Raw genomic sequence first — 20,783 nt, forward strand, 5'->3', positions numbered from 1 at the left:
GCAAATCCATGATATCTTTGATGATAGCAAGGATTTGCTAAAGGGAGGTCATGTTTTAGTAATCTACTTATTACAATAAGGAAACAGTTGCGCTGGATGAGGAAGATGGATACAGAGTATACTTAGATTTTGCAAAGGCTTTTGATAGATTGCTGCATGATAAGTTGATAGTCAAACTAGAATGGATAGGATTGGATATTAAACTAGAGCATTGGATTGGAGATTAACTATCTGATAGATGTCAGCAAGTTGTGTGTGTGTGTGGGGGGATTAATATTCCAGTGGGGGATTAATGATATTTGGAAAAATTTGAATGGGCAGATGATGAGCAGCATTGAACTAGCATCTCTAGAGTGGAGATGCTAGTTCAATGTTGTGAAATGTAAGGTTTTAAAATTTGGAAAACAAATATGGAATGTAGAATTTACTCTTGGTGGAGATATAGTACTGGAAGTGGAGAAAATAAGAGATCTTGGTGTGATGGTGGATAAGTATCTAAAATTTAGAGGACACATTGCCAAAATTATAAGGACAGCAATGAATTTTGGCAATAATGTGGAGGACACTGACTTGTAGAAGTAAAGAGATTCTGGTTTTTTCATTGTATAAGGCCTTGACTAGGCCACATATGGACTATTCTGCACAGATTTGGTCACCTGGTTTTCAAAAGGATGAGGAGCTGCTGGAAAGGGTCTCCAGGTTGAATATGAAGAAAGGTTGAGAAGATGCAATTTACACAGTCTAGTGGATAGGAGGAAGAGCAGTGATATGATAGAGATGTACCAGTTGGTAAGGGGTTGTTATAGGATTAATGTTGAAGAGGTTTTTCATAAAATGATGGGAGATCAAGGGGGAACAAGAGGTCATCCCTGGAAGTTGTATAAGAAGAGTGTAAGCAAGGAAGTGAGAAGCAGGGGTTTCTTTGCAAGAGTTGTGAATGATTGGAATGCATTGCTTGAGAGCATGGTGTCTGCAGAGAATTTGAATGTGTTTAAGGAATGGTATGATGAGCTGTGTGTATGACAGAGGGGACCTCCTACATGATTCTTTGACTCTATGGGATTTCAGGATGATAATAATAATAATAATAATAATGAATGAGAAATGCAACTGCAATGCCTAATTTAGTAGTTGAATTTTATCTTTCATTATTTTTTAGGAATAAAGAGAATTGCAGAACAAAAGGAAAATGCCTTATTAACAGAATACAGAAAGCAGCAAAACAGTAAGTGGTATAAATGAATAAGTATTCGTTTCAGCTGTCAATTAGCATCTTTTAAACTTTTTAAAATTAAAGAAATATTTCATAAAACATATTACTTTGTGAAAGTATTAAAATAGAATTAACATCTAAAAAAAAAAGTAAAACTTCCTAGTAGTTGATTACCAGATCACTTGAGAAAATACATGGCCTTTGACGAACTGGATCTTTTTACTAACAAATTATAAATAAGTTTTACTGTCTAACATGGTAGTGTACTGTGGAGGCAGAGCATGTAGGGAAACATGTAGGGATCAGTTTCTCTCTCTCTTTGCAAAATCTTCTTTAAGTTACATGTTCAATGAAAGTTGGTAATATCCCTCAGACTTATTTACTGAAAGGAAGGCAGTGGTACCAGCATATAACAATCAGTGTATCAAAGTCTACTCTGTTATTGGGAAGTGTGAATAATTAGTCATTCTGTTATTTTGAACTTGCATACAGAGAGTGTATTTTTGTGACATGATGTAAGTTTGGAGCTGCAAAGTTGTAAGAACTCTGTTCTGTACTTTATTTCTGCTGGCTGATCGGCTTATTAGTGTACCTGCTTTCCAAACAACAGGCTGCAGGTTTGAATCCTGCTGTGAGCATTGATGAATGTATTGTTGTTAGGTGGGAGATGAATTTCATCTTACTAGAGGCCTGAAGTGGCTTAAAAAACTTCATATTTAGTCTCTAGAGTGGAGTTTCTGGACTATGCAAAAATTCATTAAAGACACACACACACACACACACACACACACACACACACACACACACACACACACACACACACACACACACACACATGTATTTATAAAAGTAGAAAAAAAAATCCTCAGCTCATCCACAGTACAAAATGCACTACTGGTTTGTAAATAATATTTTCTGGGTGGAGCAACATCAAAAATAAATAAATAAAAACTGCAAAACCACTGACTAATATTATTATTAAGTAATTTAAATAACATGCTGATAACTAGAATTATTTATTGCTTTTTTACTGTTGAAAGCTAATGTGATTTATTTTGCACAATATTAACACTTTCAAAAATACCATTTTGAAGTAATGGTTCCATCAATTTTTGTTCTCTTCTTATGCTTTTATTCATTAAATCAGAGCATCCTGGCTGTTCAAATGCACAGCTAACTTTATTCCACTTCATAAAAAAAGCATAATACAAAAGGATGCATGAAAAGTGATAATTTATTTTCACTTTTCTTGTCCATTTTTGTTATTTATCAATTTTTTGTTTATTTAAGAACATACAATATGATGATATTCAGAGTACATTTGGGGTTGGTAATGTAACATATAGCTAAGCCAAACACCTCCTCTCAACAACTTCCAGCAGTGTTGTCCATCGACTGGTAGTTCTGATGAATCAGGTAAATATTGCTTACATAAATACATACTTATTGTTATTATTATTAACATCTGACCTCCACTGACTCAAAGGACTCGTTGTGGGAGTCTTATACTCTTTCATGACAAATGATCATTGAACCGTGTCTTGAACCCATTCACAGTTCTTGCACTCACCACACTTTCAGGCAATGCATTCCACTCAAAAATCACTCTCCATGCAAAGAAACTACATCTCACTCCCCTGCTCACACCTTCATTATAAAGCTTCCATGGATGGCTTCTAGTTCTATTCTTGCCTCCCTCTACTCTATGATATATCTTCTCCACATTAATCTGGTTAATGTGGAGAAGATATATATCATCCCCCCCCACACCAACTTATATGTGGCAATCATATCCCCTCTTCTTCTTCTATTCACAAGGCTCTGTAAATTGCATTCCCTCAATCTCTCCTCATATCTGACATTCCATAGACCTGACACTAACTTAGTTAACCTTCTTTTGACCTTCTCCAATACATCTTCATTCCCCTGAAAACCAATTGACCAAATCTGTGCATAGTAGTCCATATGTGGCCTGATCAAAGCCTTATATAAGGGAACCTCAATCTCCTTGTTTCTGCATGTCAATGTCCTCCTCATTATTGCCACAATCCATTGTAATATTCTTAAAATTTTAGCAATATGACTCCTAAACTTCAAGTCTCTGTCCACCATCGCTTCCAGATTTTTCATGTCTTCTACTTCCTTCAAAATTTCTCCATTAATCGTATACTTGCATTCCAACCTTGCCTACCATATTTCAAGATTGTGCACTTTGCAACATTAATTTGATGACGCCACTCACATAGTATATTCAGATCCTCCTACAAGGCCACAGTGTCTGCTCTACTTCTCATATCCCTTCCCATATTTGCATTGTTGGTGAACAACTGCCCATCTCCAGTTAAGCTATTCCCAATATCATTAACATAAAAGTTAAACAATAATGGTCCCAAACAGATATCATCATATCTGTTTGGGACACTCCTGTGGCACTCCACTAGTGTCCTTCCTCTTCTGAGATACCACTCCTTCATATACAACCTGATGATACCTGTCTGACAACCAATTAGCTATCTAACATACTACTGTTATCTATTCCCATCTGTTTCAATTTAGCTACTAGTCATGTGCAGTCTGTCAAAGGCCTTTGAAAAATCCAAGTACGCCACTGTATATGCATATATACAGTGGTGTACTTATGGCCCCTAGAGGGCTGTAAGTTGTGTAGTGTTTGAAAAAGCTCCAGAAAGATAAGTGCTATTTTGAGTAATAATTGACAATATTTCATGAATTTTAGTGTTGTACAAGTTATTTTTGATGTGCGACTAGGCGATGCTGTGGAAAAAATGAAATGCTGAATATGCGAGTGATGTTAGACATTTACTGTAAACTAATGAAAGTGTGCAAGAGAATAGAATGAAAGGAAAAGGAGTAAAAGGGGTGACGAATAATTCCAGGATAGCAGAATATGGAGATTCCATAGTTAGTGAATTAGTTAATGAGCGAATCCATAAGTTTTGCTATCCAGGAGGGAGAATGAGTAGGATAATTAGGTGTTGGACATGAGAAAGAAACAGGCAAGAGATTTACTGGTGATTGGGGATAAATGATATAAGGGGACATAAGGAGCATGTGGGGATGAATATCTGGAGGTGGTTGAGAAGAGTGAAAGATAACAGTGTAGTAGGAAAGGTTGTCAGTGTATTGCCAATGTATGATAATGATGAGTTGCCAAAATCATGAATGCCAAAAACAGAGAGCCAAAATCATGAATGGTATAATAGCGGAGCTGTGTAAGAAGAAGAGAGTACAATTTGTGGATGTATGGCATGTGTTTGAGGGAAGAATGATGAAATTATACATGTGAGATGGGTTACATTTGAATGGCTTTGGAGTGAGTGCACTGTAGAATGTGTTGCTGGAAGGAAGTACAGTGTGTGTGTGTGTGTGTGTGTGTGTGTGTGTGTGTGTGTGTGTGTGTGTGTGTGTGTGGAAGTACAGAGTATGATGCATGCAAGAAATCAGAAGCAAGAGATGAATTGAAAAATCAGGAGAGTGGAATTGAAAAGACAGAAGTGCTTGTCAGTGGAAACAGTAATGTGAGAGATGATGAGAGAATGGGAATGAAAGAGGAACAGGGAAATGGGTGGTAGCTTGGGTGGATCACAAAACATGGCAGAGGGGAGAGTGGATGTTGAAAGTGGCAGTGAATGTATGAATGAAGACTGAGTATATTGCGATATGAGTGGGGAAGTTGAGACTGAACAGATATATGTGATAAGTGGTGATAAAAGTGATTGGACAGGTGTGGTGGAGAAATCACCACCAACAAGTGGCTTGGGTAGGACTGGTTATTGACCTACAAATGAATTACTGTGTTTGTTTACAAATGCCAGAAATATCAGAAATAAGGGAGATGAAATGGTTTCACTGATTGAATTTATTTGTCCCCAAATCATTGAAATAAGTGAAACATGGCTGAATGAAGATGATATTCTAATGAGAATAGAAATGGAAGTATACAGTATTTTTTGCAAAGATAGAAAGGAAAGGAGGGGAGGGGGGAGTGCTGTTATTTGATAGCAGGAAAATTATGTCCACATAAGGTAAACATGAAAGAGGGAAATAGTAGCAATGGTTATGAGACAGTGTGGTGTCAAGTGTAGGTTGACAGGAAGACATATTTAGTTGGATGACACTATAGGCCCGGAAACGTGGAGGGTGGTGATGAAGATATGTATAAACAACTTGGATTAGTGAACAAAGGATGGGTGATTATTATGGGTGATTTTAATTATGGCAGTATAGACTTTAATGAAGATATAGCATTTGGGAATAAGGAAAATGAATTTATCAAGTTCTTGAGAGATAACTGCAACATGTTAAGGAAGGCATGCGAGGATCGAGAATTTAGATCTGATCATTTCATCAGAGAATGTAATTGTGAGTGGGGTTTTCACACTTTCCTTCAGTTGGTGAGAGTGATCATGAAGTGTTCACCTGGGTTGTGGCTAGCCATATGCAGACTTTTGTGAGGAAAGGATATATGTGGAATTATAAGATTGGTGATTATGACAAGCTTAGGAGACAGCTTGGCGGAAAATAAATGCAGATTGAGAACTGACAAAGAAATACATAACAGCATCAATGTGTAAATACATTCCAAAGGCCAAAGGCTGAATAAGGTAGGTGCAAAATGGATGAATGAGGAGTTTAAGCATGAAATCTGGAAGAAGAAAGTACTTTGGAGGCAGTACAGGATGAATAATGGTAATAATCAGTTACATGAAGAGTAGTATAAAGAACAAGCCAGGAGAGTGACTCAGTTAGTAGGGAAAAAATAAATGCAGTATGAGCAGAAATTGGCAAATCAGGCAAATCCCAGAGTTTTTTTTTTAGATATGTGGCAAGTAGAAGAAAGAATGATCATGCAAGACGATGTTAATGAATGATAATTGTAGAATGGTAACTGCTGCAGAAGACATTATTGAGGTATTCAGTGATCAATTTATAAGGGTGTTTCACCCTGATTAGGGTGGAATCATGAGGAACTTAAGTGTAGAGGATGGCTTAATTGTGAGTGAGCAGGAGGTATTTGAGGAAATAAATAAACTTGATGTCAATAAGACAATAGGATTTGATCACATACTACTACACATCTTAAGAGAATGTTCCAGGGAATTGGCAGTAGCATTAGCATGCCTGTTTAATAAAAGACTTACAATAGCACAGTTCCTAGGAAGTGGAAGGTAGGTTAAATGGTTCCACTGCATGAAGATGATGATAAGGCTGTAGGCCAATCTGTATATCTGGAGTTGTGGTGAAGGCACTGGAGAGATTGGTGAGAGGTGGGATACAGAAATGGGTTGATAACAACAGTAATCTCTGTAATTATCAGCATCGATTTGTTAAGAGGAGATCATGGTTCACTAACTTACTTATGTACTATAATAAGCTGACAAATCCTTGGACAGGGGTTTAACTACACTGTCATGCTTTGATTTTGCAAAAGCTTTTGATAGGCTGCTACATGACAAACTGTTAAATAAATTGAAACAGATGAAATTGGATAACAGACTGCTGAATTGGATCAGTGACTTGCTGTCATGAAGGGGGTTCAGTTTTGGGACCATTGTTGTTTAATTTGTATGTTAATGATATTGGGATGGGTTTAACTAGTGATAATTTTGCATTCATCTGCAAACAGCTGTTTGCAGATGAATGCAAAATTGGGGAGAACAATGCTGAGTCAAGCAGATGTTATGGCCTTACAAGAGGACTTGAATAGATTGCATGAATGGGCAGGTAAGTGGAACTATCAGTTCAATGTTGCAAAGTGTAAGGTTTTGAGATTTGGTAAGCAACAATAGGATGAAAAGTATACACTTGGTGGGGAAACTTTGCACAAGTTGTGAAGATGTCACAACATCAGATAATGGCAATGATGCAGAGGACCCTGACATGCAGAAATAGGTTATGATGCCATTGCATAAGGCCTTGATCAAACCTCATATGGATTATTATGCACAGATTTGGTCGCCTGGCTTTCATGGTGATGAAGATATGTTGGAAAAGGTCTAGAGAAGATTCACAAAGGTTGTCAGTGGTCTTTGGAATGTGGAGTATGAGGACAGATTGAGAGAATGTAAGTTGCAAAGCCTCATGAATAGGAGGAAGGGGAAGGTATGATTGAGAGATATAAGCTAGTCAGGGGTTGTTATCAGGTTGACATGGAAGATATTTTTCATAGAATGGGAGATGGGGGGGGATAGAACAAGAGGCCATTGCTGGAAACTGTATAAGGAGGATGTGAGCAGAGGAATGAGGAGCAGGTTCTTTGCATGGAGGGTGGTTGGTGAATGGAATGCATTGCCTGAGTGTGTTGTGAATATAGACAAATTGAATCAGTTTAAGGCAGTGCTTCCCAAACTTCTGCATGTCAGGGCTCCCTTTTGAAAAATTAAAATATTTCACGCCCCCCACCCCCCCCCTTGGAAAAAAATCATAACATAGATGTATATTATCATAATATTTTTTATATTTATATTCAATACAAAACATACACAGCGAATATTGCAAAAATCAAATGCAAATATTACATTTTTAGCATCTTATATACACATTTGACATAGCACATTATCTCATATTTTTATATAGATAGATATATTGCTATTGTACATTTGCAGTACAAGCACATGAAACGTAAAATGATTAGTAATAAAGAAAGAATTAAAAACTTAAAAGAAGTTTAATAACAATTTAATGTGATGGATGTGTTTCAATATTGCTACACAAAAGTCAATATCAGGTGAAATATTTGAAACTGCAATTCTTAGATTTCTGTTTTGAAATGAAACTTATTTACTAATTTAATGAATATTAGTAAATAACATATATTTACTAATATTTATTAAGCACTGAAATATGCAGGAAGCAAACTTTGTGAACCCGCACCAATGTGTGATTTTTTTCCATTAAAATATAAAAAATAACAAAAAAGAAATAATAAATAATAAAAATTAAATACATTTCTTTTAAGATAAAAAAAAATCAACTTTGTCTTAAAACATTTTAAATTAGTTTTCATTATTTCATGGCCCCCTCAACAAAACGTACGGCCCACAGCTTCGGAAGCGTTGGTTTATGGCACGGTTGGATAAGCATTGTGTGCAATAGTGTGTACCTCCCACAATGAGTCTCATACTCCATGGAGATCAGATGTTAATAATAATAATAATAATAATATTAATATCCTTTATCGAGTGAATTTGTTACTCACATTACTGAGCTCCTAATAACCCAAGTTGACTATTAGAAAAACTACTTCTATTATCGATCCATTTCTGCATCCTGGTCCTCACCAACTTTTTTAATACCGTAAATCCCCATACACACAGAGTGACTTATAATTTGTAGCCTTAGTCTTATATCCCCCACCCATTTGTGAAGTGGAATAATTTTTCCCACCTACTATTCCTTTGGGACTTACTCTGTTGAAAGAGCAAGTCCCAAAGGCCCTCTACTGTGCCATCTTTCAGATTTCATGCTTAATCTCTTCATTCATCCATTTTACTCCTACTTTATTTAGTCTTTTTCCCTTTGAGATATAATCAGATATTGCTGCTTAGTTAAATAGCTATTCATCAATATCTGCGTGTCATCTGTTTCCTTCCCTCTCAACTCCTCTTTCCAAGCTATAGCTCCCAGTTGTCTCTTAACCTTTCCATAATCACCAGCCTCGTAGTTTCACATATATCCCTTCTTTATAGCAGTTCTCATGTGACTGGTTACAACCCAGGATCGCTTCATGGTCATTCTTGCCAACCAGGGGAAGATTAGTCGCTATTCACAATCACTTTCTCTGATGATATAATCAGATCTAAGACTCTTAATCCTCATCTGTCCTCTATTACATATTGCCTAAGAGTTGAAATCATCCATAATGATGATTTCATAGTTGAAATCATCATTATGAGCATCATCTTGCTCACTAAGCCAAGTTGCCTTGAAGGAAATGTCAGTAGGACTAATATTAGAAACTGTTGTTTCCCAAAACTTAGAGACAGACATGCAGTCATTTTTATTTAGATTAGGATAATTGCCATTTCTGTTTTGAGAGACTATACAGAGAATCCTGCTTAGTCTCTCAAAACAGAAATGGTATTTGCATATAATTTATCTTTTGAAAGATAACAACAGCATGATTCCAAATATTTTACCTATCCTATGAAAATATATAATGGCCTTTTGTTTCTTGAAGATGGATTTCAGTAAGTCTGCCAGTTCAAAAGCACAGAATCAAGGCATATATACACCTGAAAAGGAAAGTCCCCCATTTTACATTTTTTTTTTTTGTGAAAAGGAAAGTATAGAGCTTTTTGGTGGAACAGATGAGTAGCATAAAAGGATGGTTTTGAAGTACCTTTGATGTATGACATGACAACTTGATCTTGAAGAGGTACAAAATTTCTGTATGACATGATTTATAAGAGATTGAACTATAGTAATTATCAATTGTTAGTAAGTTTGTCTTCTCTGTTGGGAGGTCCTGTTGATGTAGTTGCTTCAGAAACAGAAATCAAGTGGCATGCATGATTCTCCATGAGTGAGGGTCTTGAATGAACCTAGTTTCTGCTAGTGAGTGAATTCAAGTATGGTATGGATATCTGTGCAAGTCTTTAGATGGGAGATGATTTCTTTTGCCAAGTGTGAGACTATCATCTGATGGTTGGAAGCTTGAAGTGGCAGTTGCTTCAGAAACAGAAATCAAGTGGCATGCATGATTCTCCATGAGTGAGGGTCTTGAATGAACCTAGTTTCTGCTAGTGAGTGAATTCAAGTATGGTATGGATATCTGTGCAAGTCTTTAGATGGGAGATGATTTCTTTTGCCAAGTGTGAGACTATCATCTGATGGTTGGAAGCTTGAAGTGGCTTGAAAGAGTACCATGCTGTTTGATCTCAAGAGCAGGATTCCCGGATATCTCATGATAATAAAATGTATGACAGGTTTATAATGTATAACCAAATGATATTGGGACTCTGGAGTGTTGGTTATGCAGAGGGTTGAGGGAATGAAGATTGCAGAGTTTGGTTGATATGGGTAAAAGAAGAGATATGGTAGAGACCTTCAAGATTTTAAGGGATTTTATTTTAAGGAATTATAAAAAGGGTGGACGGTAAGAATGAGAGGTCATCCCTGGAAGTTGTATAAAGATATGGTGAAGAAGGGTGTGAGGTGTAGATTTTTTAAATAGAGAGTTGTTGGTGAGTGGAATGCATTGTTGGAGTACACCATGAATGCAGGGAGTGTAAATGTAAATGATTTCATGGTTCAATATGATAGACATGTTGCTGGTTGAGTGAACCTCCCACAGTGAGTCTACTGACACTATGAAGGTTACTGCAGTAATAATAATAATAATAATTTCCTGGTTGAAACCTGGAAGTCAGCTGGTGAGATAGTGTATAAGTTGGAGAATTGATGCTCTATCCTCTTAGCCAACCAGTTAGAAAAAAAATTCCTTGTTGAAACCTGAAGTCAGCTAGTGAAACCAAAATTTACTATTTAAGTCAGAAGTTGTAGGCACATAGTTAACTTCATTTTCAAAAAAATACAGGATAACCCCGCTTAATGCGAATTTGATATGTGCAATAATCAATTAGCATTAACACGATTGAGTAATGATATGATACCATTTCCTGCTTTAAGCAAGTGATTAATCAGTTAACCCGATTTTTTTACATTATGCGAAATTTTTTGTTGCCAATCTGCAGCGAGCGGAAAAGCTGGAAATCATTAAGAGACATGAAAGTAGTGCTAGTAATACAATGATGATTGTGCGAGACGTGGGATACAGTGAGTCTACATTTTGGACTATATTAAATAAGAGCAAAGAATACAAAGAACAAGGAAAAGTTGCTACTGTTTCTTTAAGCATTCAGATCACCTGAAATAGGAGCCATTTAATGATTGAGATGGAGTGTCTTCTATCACTCTGGATTGAGGATTATAACCAAAAAAAGAATATCTCTTAGTACAGGGAATATTCAGGCAAAAGCTATCTATATTTTTATCTAATTGAAAGAGACCAAATTTCAAGAGGAATGGGAAAGCTTTACTGTGAGTTTAGAATGGTTTAACCATTTTAAAAATTGAACTGGACTTCATAACGTAAGAATAACTGGGGAATCTACTAGTGCTGATAAAGATTCTGTGGCCAAGTTTCATGAAGAATTGCAAAGCATAATTCAAGAAGGTGATTATGACGATCGGCAAATATTCAACGTTGACGAAATTGGTCTCTTTTGGAAGCATATACCAACAAAAACTTTCCTAGCTAAAACTGAAGCATCTCAACCAGAATACAAAGTATATAAAGATTGTCTTACACTCTTATTAGGAGGCAATGCAGAAGGTGACTCAAGCCTCTGTTAGTTTTTCATTTTGACGAAATCAACACAATTGGAAAAGAACTTGGATTTAATGAACTGGATAATAAAGATATGAGAAACTTGCCCGATTCCCATTCAGAACAGTTTAGCGAGAATGATCTTCGACTAGAAGAACAGGGTGCATGTGAAGAAGAAGAAGATATGGAGTGAGAACAAGAAGAGAGTGTTATGACTAAAAAGCTAACTGCAAAAGAACTTGAGCTGGTTTTCAATCACACTGAATATACTAAGGAAATTTTGTTTGATGGTGATCCTGATACGGAATGAAGCTTCAAAGTCCTTTTTTCGAAAAAAAAAAGTTTGATAGAGACTTGAGGAAGTTTTGTGGCTGGTAAAGGATAATAGTGTTGTTGGAAAAGTCAAAAGCATGTTAGAGAGTAGAGTTAATGTCATAGGAGAGCAAAGATAATGAATAGTAAGATGGTTGAATTGTGTTGAAGGCAAAGGGAGTTCCATTTTTAAATCTGTGGAGTGAATTTGATGGAAAGTTGGAATGGTTTAAAATTGATGGATTGCATTTAATATTTGAATGGGTTTAGTGTTCAAAATTTATAAAGGCTATTTTTTTCTGAGAAGGCACAGTGTCAAGAATTTAATATACTGTAGTAAACGATCAGAATCTATTTGTGAAGCAAGCTAACACAACTACACGGATTGTATGACAGGAGGAAGATGGATATGAGGTTGAAGATGTGGTTGCAGAATACAAAGTGATGGAATGCATAAAGGTTAGGATGAGACAGGTAGGAATGGAAATCAATCAGAGTCAGGATGAGGGAAACAGGAGTGGTCAGACCGGAGAGAAAGAGAGAGAGAGGGGTATGGCAGAGCAGCTAGAATAGAGAATGTTGGTGCTTATTTCAAATATTGGTGCACAGTATTCGAAAAAAGAGCGCTGAGTTTGTTGCATTGATGAGTCAGTATGCCCAAAGATAACTGGAATACGTGAAACTTGCTTGTCTGAGGAATAGTAATAGAAGGATATATAATTTTCTTGAAGGATAGAAATGTGAAAAGAGGAGAGGGAGTGCTGTTAATGATTGCATGAAAGCATGAAGTTCGAACCTCAGTTTGAACTTCAACCTTGGTATCAGTACTATGTCTGGCTCCCACTGATGAGACCTCAATAAAGGTCGAAACTGGTATGGATAGTGACCTTTTCCATGATGCATAGCATTATACATGTCTGTAAGGATATGTGCTTTGCATTATGGATACTAAGGCAAGTGATGTGAAGTCATCAGCTTCTATATATGAGTTGCCCTGTCCTAAAGTTACTTCAGGTACAAACTGTTTGCTTACACTTGGATAAAGGATGAAATTCTTTATCCAAGAACATAATTTCTTGGCATCTTTAATTTATAATCAAGCAAGCTATATGGAAAAGAAAATGCTATAGAGGAGGTACAAGACAGTTGTTGGTGAATGGATTCATGAAGAGTATAGGGTGCAGGCTAGAAAGGTGATGACAAGCATGGTAAAGAAAGAAAAGGTGCAGTATGAAAGGTGATTGGCTGGTTCAGGCCAAGGTTAACTCAATGGAAATTTTCCGCTATATGGCAAGCAAGAGAAAGAATAATTATGGCAGGTTGACACTGGTGAATAGTCATGGCAGCACAGTTGCAAAGGATATAGTGGAATTATTGAATAAGCACTTTATCAGCATATATCACATGAGTGTAAATGATGCAGTGCAACATACAGAAGGAAGGCAAGTATTAGCAGAATTGGAAGGGAAAGAATCAGAGGTGCATCAGGTGTTAGTTGGGTTAGATGTTAATAAGGCTGTGGGAATGGATGATATATCACCATGTATTCTTAAGGAATGTACACAACAGTTGGCTATGGCCTTGACCTAGTTATTTACTGAAAGTCTTGCAGTGGGTAGGGCTCCTAGGAGTGGAAAGAAGACAAAATAATACCACTTCATAAGCATAGTTCTAGGACAGAAGTTTCCAATTATAGACCAGTCTATATAACTACAGTTGTGGTCAAGATGGAAAAGAAAATATTATGGAGAGATTAGTTAGGAATAAAATACAGGATTGGGTTGATGGACATAGCATTCTTTATAATGGTCAGCATGAATTTGTAAAGGGTAGGTCCAGTTTTAGCAATTCACTTGCATTTTATGATATAGTAACAGGTGTCTTAGATAAGGGAGAATCATATACAGTGATATTCTTTGACTTTGCAAAAGCATTTGATAAATTATCACATGATAAGTTGCTGTACAAGCTACAGAGAATGGGAATAGATAATATATTGGTTAGATGGATCAAAGATTGGCTCTCTGAACATACCAGCAAGTTGTGTATGGTGGAGCAGTGTCTCAAAAAAGGTGGATAACTAGTGGGGTGCCCCAGGGTTCTGTTCTTGGGCCCTGCTGTTTAACTTGTTTGTTTGATATATCATGTGGGCTGACTGGGGATCTTCAATTGTTTGCTGATGATGCAAAGTTGGGAAGAATTATAAATAGCACTGCTGATGTTAATTCTCTTCAGGAAGATTTCAATAGACTTTTGACTTGGACAAAGGAGTGGGATTATAGTTTTAATATCACTAAGGGCAAGGTGTTGCATTTTGGAGTGCAGAAACATAAGGATGTGTACTATATCGATGGTGCCATAATGCAGGAAGTGGATGAGATTAGAGATTTGGGAGTGATGGTTGACAGTACACTGAAGTTTAGAGGACATATTGCTAGTGTTGCAAAGGCTGCACATCGTAGTGCTGCTAGGATAAGAAGTTCTCTAACATGTAGCGATAAGGAAATGGTTGTGCCACTGTATAAAGCACTGGTCAGACCACACTCTCACTACTGTGCTCGTATCTGGTCACCTGGTTTTCAGAGTGATGTGGAGACATTGGAGAGGGTCCAGAGGTAAATGGCTAAGACAGTATCAGGACTTTGGACTTTGGCTATGGAGAGAGGTTGAAAAAATGTGGATTGCAGAGTTTGGTAGATAGGAAAAGAGGTGATATGATAGAGACATTTAAGTTAGCAAGAGGATTTTATCGGATTAATCCAGATGAGATAATAAAAAGAGTGGAAGGTGAGAGAGGAAAATTCAGAGGTCATCCCTGGAAGTTATGTAAGAGTGTGGTGAAGAGGAGTGTGAAGAGTAGATTTTTTACATTGAGAAATGTCAGTGAATGGAACTCATTACCAGAATGTGTTGTTAATGCAAGGAGTGTTAAAGATTTGGTATGATAAATATGTTGTCAGTTGAATGACCCTTCCATGATGAGTCTTTCAACTCCATGGAGGATGCAAGAATACTACTACTAATAATTATTATTAAAAAAAGAACAGGAGATAGGTGGGAAGGTGGCTGTTCATTTGAAGCAGTCTGGTGTGAGATCAAGGCAAATAAGACAAAATATAGAGTTGAATGCTGTTATAGGCTAGAGTGTGCCAGTTAGGATCTGGAAGACATGCATCAGCAGATTAGTACAATGAGTGAAAGTCAAGCAATTATGGGGAGGGACTTCAACTATGAGGATATAGATTGCAAGGAAGAATAATCACGTGGTAGGAAAGAAATGAAATTTATACCCCCTTACCGAGAGATAATTACTTGAAATAGCACGTAGAAAGTTTTTTTAACTTGGGTACATTATGCATTAAAGATACCAAGCAATTTTATATAAACTTGGTTTTTAATCCTATTTCCGAAGTGAGCAAACAGACAAGTAAGTCAAGTTTGCACCTGCACGTAGTGCAAGTCTGAGGCAACTCATGGTAGTGCAACTCATAGCAATGGTGGATTAAGCTCTGATCACTTTCCTTAGTATTTTTCCCTTAATGTAAAGCACATCAACTTGCGGAGATGTATGATGTTATGCATTAAAGGCAATGTCACTACCCATACCAGTTTCGACCTTTATTGAGGTCTCGTCAGTGGGAGCCAGACCAGACAAGGCTAAGGTTGAAGTAATGCAGAGCGTATATGAATTTTACCTAAACAAGCTGCCACAAGGTGCTTTGACCTTATCAAATAAAATCTCAGGAGGAGAGATAGATGTAGAAATTTTTTTTTTAACCCTTTGACATATAAATTATTTTTAAAGTTGACTCTAAATTCATTTGAAATTGACGCGAACTTCGTAACGTCTGCGACACATCAAAATCAATTCTGGTGCAATAAACAAAATATGTGTCACAGATGTCTTTGTATGAAATTCATTTGAAACTGACGAGAACTTCGTAACGTCTGCGATACATCAAAATGAATTTTTGGTGCAATAAACAAAAGACGTGTCACAGACGTCTTTGTATGTTAATGGGTTAACTTGTGTATAATATGCACAAGTTAACAAATTAAGTCAAGTTTGTGCCTGCACGTAGTGCAAGACTGAGGCAACTCACTGCTAAAATTGCTTGGTATCTTGAATGCATAATATACCTACCCAAGTTAAAAAAACTTTCTACATCTATCTCTCATCCTGAGATTTTATTTAATAAGGTCAAAGCACCTTGTGACAACTTGTTTAGGTAAAATTCATATAAGCTCTGCATTACTTCAACCTTAGCAGTGTCTGGTCTGGCTCCCACTAACGAGACCTCAATAAAGGTCGAAACCAGTATGGGGTAGTTACCATTGCCTTTAATGCATAGCATCATACATCTCCGCAAGGGGATGTGTTTTACATTAAGTGAAAATACCATGGAAAGTGATCAGATCTTAATCCACCTTTACCACGAAGTGCACTACCATGCGTTGCCTCAGACTTGCACTATGTGCAGGCGCAAACTTGACTTACTCGTCTGTTTGCTCACTTGGGAAATAGGATTAAAAATCAAGTTTATATAAAATTGCTTGGTATCTTGAATGAAATAGCATGTGTTGGAGATAACTTAAGGTGCAAAAGTATTGGACCTGGTCATAGGATCAGAAGAGCTATCCATAACCAACATGTCCATGTTGCCTCCAATAGAAGAGAGTGACCATATAGTTGGAGAGAGAGTGACCATTCAGGCTTGAAGTGGGATATCGTAAAACATAAGGTATATTCTGTCAAGAAGCGGAATATATAGAACCACAAGGCAGGTGATATGATAAGCTTAGCAGGATGCTTGAAACTGTGCCATATAATAAAATCCTGCAAGGGAAGGATTAAGTTAGTACTGCATGAAGATAGCTAAGGGACACCTGTAGGAAGCAATATCAAATTGTATACCCAAGGTCAAAAGGGTCAGTCAGATAGGAGTTAGATGGATGAGTAGTAACATTAAATTATGCATGAGCTGCACAAAAAAAAAAAAATGTTGTGCAGGGTATATAACATTTGGGTTGGTTTATTGGCACAAGGCCAGCAAAAGGTCATACTGTGCCATATCAAAGGTTACAGCAGTACACAAGGTATTAATAAATAGCCATAAAGCGATAAATTAGTAAATATTATATTATGTACAGAAAAGAAAATTATTAATTAAAAATTTAAGTTAAACAATGCAGCCTATACATATGAATAGAGATTATAATCAAATGTGATTGTATAAATTAATTATTTTTAAAAAGTTATAAACTTTTTAACACTCCACTAGAATATGACAAATGGTGAGATGCATGTTACATTTTTCACACATAGATGCTTCATCAGCCTGCACCCTCAGTAAATAAGAATGCGCAAGATAACTGTGACCTGTGCAGAGCCTGGCAAGAACAACTTCCTCCCTTCTGTTTCTAGATTGCTATTAACTAGATTGCTAATGCTTAATTTCAGGTTTAATTTTATGCAGTTTGTTTGTCAGCACTTCCTGCCATGATGACTGCCATTGGGTAAATAGCTTTGAGCTTATAAACTGTCTGTAGTCTGTATATGGAACTGTCAAACAGTACTTCGAAAATGTATGACTTCTAACAGCTGTATTTGCATTCTCACTTCCTGTAATTCCAATATGGCTTGGAATCCAGCAGAGTTGGGTATCAAAATTTAGTCTTCATTTTGTACAACAGCTGTAAAACCTTACAAAGCATTAAATGTGGATTGTACAAGGAGAGGAGATGGGCTGTAAAAAATCCACTTTTTGGTGATGATTTTCTTTAATATGAGTACAAGCTGAATAGTATGCAATTCTACTGTATATTTACTGCAATCAAGTCGATCTGATTGGTTATGGTAATATCAGGAAACACAGCAGGACAGCTAACCGAGGTCTCGGATCTTGAACCATCAGTATAGATGAGCAAGAAATCAGAGTGAATGCTCTGTGTGCATTCAACAATTGTAGGTAGACAGTTGATGGAGTATGAGACTTCTGTGACAAAGCTTGCAGGATGCAGTGCGAACCTGCCATGGAAGAATACTGTTATATATATAGTGTAAGTAATGTTGTCAACATTCATGCCAATAGCTTCCATAATCACTTTAATATGCATACCAAAGGGATGTTATGGCATTCTGACATGTGCAATATCGAGTTGCCCAATGCAGTGAAAAGATACTAGTCCATGTAGTATGCTCTGGAAGGGACTTTATTTTTTCCTTAAGACCCAGTCAGAGGATAAGTCTCAGTAGATCGCAGTATGGCAGCTGCTCTTCTAAACATACATCCACACCAGTACCTAGGTTGTCTGCAGGTGATCTGATGTTTGCATGTCACACCTGAATGGTGCGGTTCAGGAAGCAGCAGCCACATAATCTCAAATGTTGCCTTAATGCTTTACCTTCTAGTGTCCTCATCACCAGAGCAGTCGCATTGTAGATAGCAATGGACTCTGGTGAAAGTATGGTTACAGAAATGCACCAACTATGTAATATGGTATGGAAAGAAGGGAAAATGCCAGAGGAGTGGGTGAAATCAATATTAGTAACATTATACAAGAAAGGAAATAAGCTAGAATGTAAAAATTATAGAACAGTTACCTTGATAAGTCACCTTGGTAAAGTGATGATGATCATATTGACAGAAAGATTGAGAACACAATTGGAAGCATACCTTGCAGATGAGCAAGCAGGATTTAGGAAGGATAGAATTACAATTCAACAGATTTTGACAATGAGATTAATAGCAGAGAAAGCTAGGAGAAAAAACAAAAACATATATACTTGCTTTGTTGATTTTCAGAAAGCATTTGACAGTATTGACCAGAAAGTGACATTAGCAGTTCGAGAACCCTATGGAATTGATAAAAAACTAATAGCTATATTAAAAGATGTTTATCAGAATGCAGTTGCAGCAGTTAGAATAGGTAATGATTTGGAAAAATGGTTTAAAACAAGCAGAGGTACTAGACAGGGAGACCCAATATCACCAAGCATTTTCATCGCACATTTAGAAAGAGCAATGGACAAATTGAAGGAAGTTGCCAAAGGAATATCTGTACACGGAATGAGAATTAACAATCTGAGATTTGCAGATGACATTGCTATTATTGAAGAAGACGAAAGAGAACTACAAAAAACACTGAAACTGTTCAATGAGGAAGGGAAGAGATTTGGACTTGTTATGAACTTGGAAAAACCAAAGACAACGGTATTTGGTGAGAAGAACATTATTATTATTATTATTCAGGCCTCCATGGAGTCAAAAGACTCATCGTGGGAGGTCCTTCCTAAGAAACACAAAGTCTATCATACCATTCCATAAACCCATTGACCGTTCTCGCTCTCACCACTCCATCAGGCAATGCATTCCACAGTTCAACCACCCTCCATGCAAAGAAACCACTCCTCACCATCTTGCTCACAGTTTCCTTTCGTAATTTGCAGGGATGGCCTCTTGTCATCAGTCCTTGCCGCTGATCAACCAAGCAAAAGAACTCCCCAGTGTCAACCCTGTAACCACCTCTCAACAGTTTAAAAGTCTCAATCATATCGCCTCTCCTTCTTCTATCCACCAAACTCTGCAGTCCGCATTCCCTCAGCCGATCCTCATAACCAAAATTGTACAGTCCTGAAACCATCTTTGTCATATGTCTCTGTATCCTTTCCACAGTTAATTTATCCCCTTCAAATCCTGGGGGACCAAATCTGAGACTTATACAACGGAATGATAACCCTTTTATCTCTGCAGGTCAGTGTCCTTCTCATAATTGCAGCAATCCTCTGTGTTACCTTCACCACCTTTGCAATATGTCCCCTAAATTTCAGGTTTCTATCAATCATCAACCCCAGATCTCTCGTCTCCCCTACTTCCTCCAGTATAACTCCTCCCATAGAGTATGCAGCATCCCACCGATGTTTTCCAAACCTCAAGACCTTACATTTTGCTGCATTAAACTGACACCACCCATTCATTTGCCCATCTATCTAATCCTCTTGCAGGGCTACCACATCTGCACTATTACTAATAATCCTTCCCAGCTTTGCATCATCTGCAAACAACTGAATATCCCCTTGCAATCCACTGGCAATGTCATTGATATAAAGGTTAAACAATATAGGTCCTAGTACTGAGCCCGGTGGGACCCTACTTGTAACCCTCTGCCTCCTTGAAACTGCTCCACCACACACAACTCTCTGATACCTATCAGACAGCCAATCCTGAATCCAGTTGACCAATCTGACATCCAGACCAATGTGCTGCAACTTAAATATCAGCTTATCATGTGACACCCTGTCAAATGCCTTTGCTGAGTCTAAGAAAATTGCAGTATATGCCTTTCCCTCATCTAATGTTCTTGTAACTTTATTATCAAAGGCTAGCATATTGCTAAAACAAGAACGCCCTTTCACAAATCCATGTTGACTCTCACAGATAACATTACCCTCATCTGCCCAATGCTGTATACAGTCCCTCACTACTTTCTCCAAGATCTTAACAACTACTGATGACACACAAACTGCCTATAATTAGACACTTCCAGTCTGTTACCACCCTTATGCAATGGCACTATCTTACCTTCTTTCCATTCCCTGGGCACCTTTCCCGCATCCAGACTTTCATTGAAAAGCCAGGTTAAAGGCACTGTCAGTTTCCTAGCACATTCTCTCAAGACTCGTGGTGAAATACCATCCAGTCCCAAAGCTTTACTGAAATTCAGAGTACTCAGTATCTGAAACACACTCTCCTCCTGTACCTCTAAACCTCGAACCTGCCCTATCCCTCTAGCATTGAAACTGACTCCTCTAGGATGAAATACTGCAATAAGGTGTTCATTGATCAATTCCACTATGTCTTCTGCATCAATCACTCTATTCCCATTTTTATCCCACAATATCATTCT

The 20,783-nt window shown here is 37.3% G+C and overlaps 1 protein-coding gene across 3 annotated transcripts in view; it reads left to right on the forward strand.

Annotated features, from left to right (window-relative positions):
* The window catches only part of LOC150100155 (glucosidase 2 subunit beta-like), a 283,833-nt gene that overhangs the window by 39,976 nt on the left and 223,074 nt on the right, over positions 1-20,783 (forward strand). For all 3 annotated transcript variants that reach the window (XR_016549237.1, XM_090402550.1, XM_090402551.1), the window contains exon 4: positions 1,160-1,225. Coding sequence is in view for 2 of the 3 variants with exons in the window: in XM_090402550.1 (XP_090258676.1) it covers positions 1,160-1,225 (66 nt within the window). In the remaining variant the exon portion in view is untranslated. The remainder of the gene's footprint in view (positions 1-1,159; positions 1,226-20,783) is intronic.

This window comes from Typopeltis vanoorti, chromosome 13 (assembly GCF_054136105.1).
Source record: "Typopeltis vanoorti isolate ZY-2024b chromosome 13, IOZ_Tvanoo_1.0, whole genome shotgun sequence".
NCBI lineage: Eukaryota > Metazoa > Arthropoda > Arachnida > Uropygi > Thelyphonidae > Typopeltis > Typopeltis vanoorti.